Source organism: Otolemur garnettii, unplaced genomic scaffold, assembly GCF_000181295.1.
Source record: "Otolemur garnettii isolate 467f Iridium unplaced genomic scaffold, OtoGar3 scaffold00136, whole genome shotgun sequence".
In the NCBI taxonomy this organism is placed as follows: domain Eukaryota; kingdom Metazoa; phylum Chordata; class Mammalia; order Primates; family Galagidae; genus Otolemur; species Otolemur garnettii.
In genome coordinates, this window is record NW_003852531.1 from 2,384,610 (window position 1) to 2,386,988 (window position 2,379).

Consider the following 2,379-nt stretch of genomic DNA (forward strand, 5'->3'; position numbering starts at 1 on the left):
TGTTTGGCGGGTCCGGGCTGGGGATTCGAACCCGCCACCTTAGGTGTACGTGGCTGGCGCCTTAGCCGGTTGAGCTATAGGCGCCGAGCCGTTTGGGTACCATCTTCATCAATAACCTTAAGAATATAATAGTTAAGGAATATAAACATCTAGTTATTTACTTTTTTCCTTGTAATTTTAAGAAACGAAAAGTTCACTCAAGAGTTATTAAAAAACCTGCACTGAAAATCAGGTCCTCATAAGGACTAGAATATCTCATGAAGATGGGGAAAAAAGCTGAATGAGATCTTTTAAAAATTAGTTGCTACAGATCCTTTATGTTTTTTCACCGAAAAATTAGAAATAATTTTAAGCCTCTAGCCAGACTGGGTAAGAAATTTTCATTTCCCTTGAAACAAATTTTTTTTGGGGGGGGGTGTTAGAGTTGGCAGAGTATATACAAGAATTCAATTCACAGCTGTTCTACTTTTTTAGTGTAAGAAGCATTAATCAAAGCATTAAGTCATGAGCTTTCTCCTGTTGTTTAGTATTCCAGTTCAACAGAGATCAACAGAGGCCGTCCCAGCGTTCCCGACGCCTCCCCCGGAAGCAGAGGCGTGATTATGCAAATGCGGCTCCCACCTCTGCCAGCCAGCTTATCTCCCCAGCCCGCGGCTGCCGCCCGGCTCCCTGGCTAACGAACGCAGCCTCTCCTCTTATCTCTCAACAAAGCTCTGAGAGGCAAGGCTCGAAGCCAGCGATGCTAAACAATGAGGCATGGCTGATTTTATTTGTAAGTGATTTATTTCACTGAATTTAGGTTTTTTTCATTTCGTGTGTAAGATATTTGTTAACAAGTCAGGATAGGAGAAATAGGGCAGTGTTCAGAGACAACCGATACAGGTTAGAAATCTATTAAGCACGTCAGCAGCTGCCTCTAAACCCAGGGAAGATGACGGGAGATCCTCTTTGAGAATTTTAACACGCATTGACTAGATGTCCCATTTACTTTCTGAAAGGCAATTAATCTGTAATTACATGCAGAAATTTACAAGTAATAATTTTATTCTTTGAAAAAAACCACAGTAATCATATAATCAGTTTAAGTGGAGTACACATTTTTTTTTTTCCAAGTTTGGAAATATAAAGAGAGTAAAACCCCCCAAACAAGGGATTCCACTGAAATTTTTGCAATTTTCCACTGGCCTACTGCATGAAAATGATTGTGAACTAGTTTCTAAACAGGCTCCACACCAGGTGCTGCTCCGTCAGCGGCTCGTCCGCATGGCACAGACCACTCCAGAGACACACGCATGCTGCCCTGCTGTAATGACGGACCAGGGACACTGTCCTTCCATGTCTCCCGCATTAATCCCTGACCCTCGCGTCTCGCAGCATAATCCCCATTTAGCATTAGTAGCAACGGCTTCCACTGTGAGGAACTCTTTTTTGATAAGTAAGCACTGATTTGGGCATCGCTTTTAAACAACATATTCCCAGCTCAGCAAGAAACCCACTCCTGAATGAACTGGAGCACATTACTGAGAAAAAGTTCATTAACCTTGCTAGATTTGGAGGTTAACAGGATAGCTGAAGAAAGGAACTGAGTGAACAGCTCGGATACAAAACAAATTAAAATGAATGTCATCATTCCTTTTGATATTCATTAGTTGATTCAGAGGGAGAATGCTCTTCTTAAATTTGCAAGCATTTATCTGTGAAAAACAGGTGTACATCTGCTGCTCCCCTGCGTCATGAGCGCGTGAGAGAATAATGTGGACACTCACCCATTCCACTGAGGGCGTAGCTGGGAGAGGGAGAAAAGACCTGGGCTGCGAAGTCCTCAAACGTCATGACTTCACGGTGGTTCTGAATTATTGCTTCGAGGTACAGAGCTCGTTCTTCGTAGCTGCAGAAATCAGTTAAGGAAACAAATGCAGGTGCCAAATGGTGTGCCCGCCAGGGACACAGGTCAGTCTGTCTTAGTCACGCACCTTTTACATTTGTGTGTAAAAACAGTACCTTGTAAGTTGGTTATTAGCATCTTATCAGAAAAATTAAACCTTAGTCAGAATAGATAATAAAATTCTGAGTGTAGAGACTTAAGTTTCTCTTAGACTTCAACTGCATTCAACACCAGTATCACTGAGAAACAGGCAAAACAACAGCTACAGAATGATATCGAAAGATCCTCCACCAAGGGTAAGACAGTGACTGCAATGGCATCGCTTCCCACTGAAAAGCTGTGGGATTGTCACGTCCATTTCAGTGGCTACTACGTTCTTCTCAGCCTTCTGACGTAATGAACTGATATTTCATGTAAGGACTGATCTGACAGTGAACACACTTTTTTAAAAATAAGAAACTGAGGCTCGGCGCCTATAGCTCAACCGGCTAAGG

General features: G+C 42.5%; 1 protein-coding gene across 1 annotated transcript in view; it reads right to left on the minus strand.

Annotated features, from left to right (window-relative positions):
• Positions 1-2,379, minus strand: part of RALGAPA2 (Ral GTPase activating protein catalytic alpha subunit 2) — a 374,339-nt gene that overhangs the window by 32,931 nt on the left and 339,029 nt on the right. Inside the window, exon 38 of the mRNA XM_023518389.1 lies at positions 1,767-1,888. Coding sequence (XP_023374157.1) covers positions 1,767-1,888 — 122 coding nt within the window. The remainder of the gene's footprint in view (positions 1-1,766; positions 1,889-2,379) is intronic.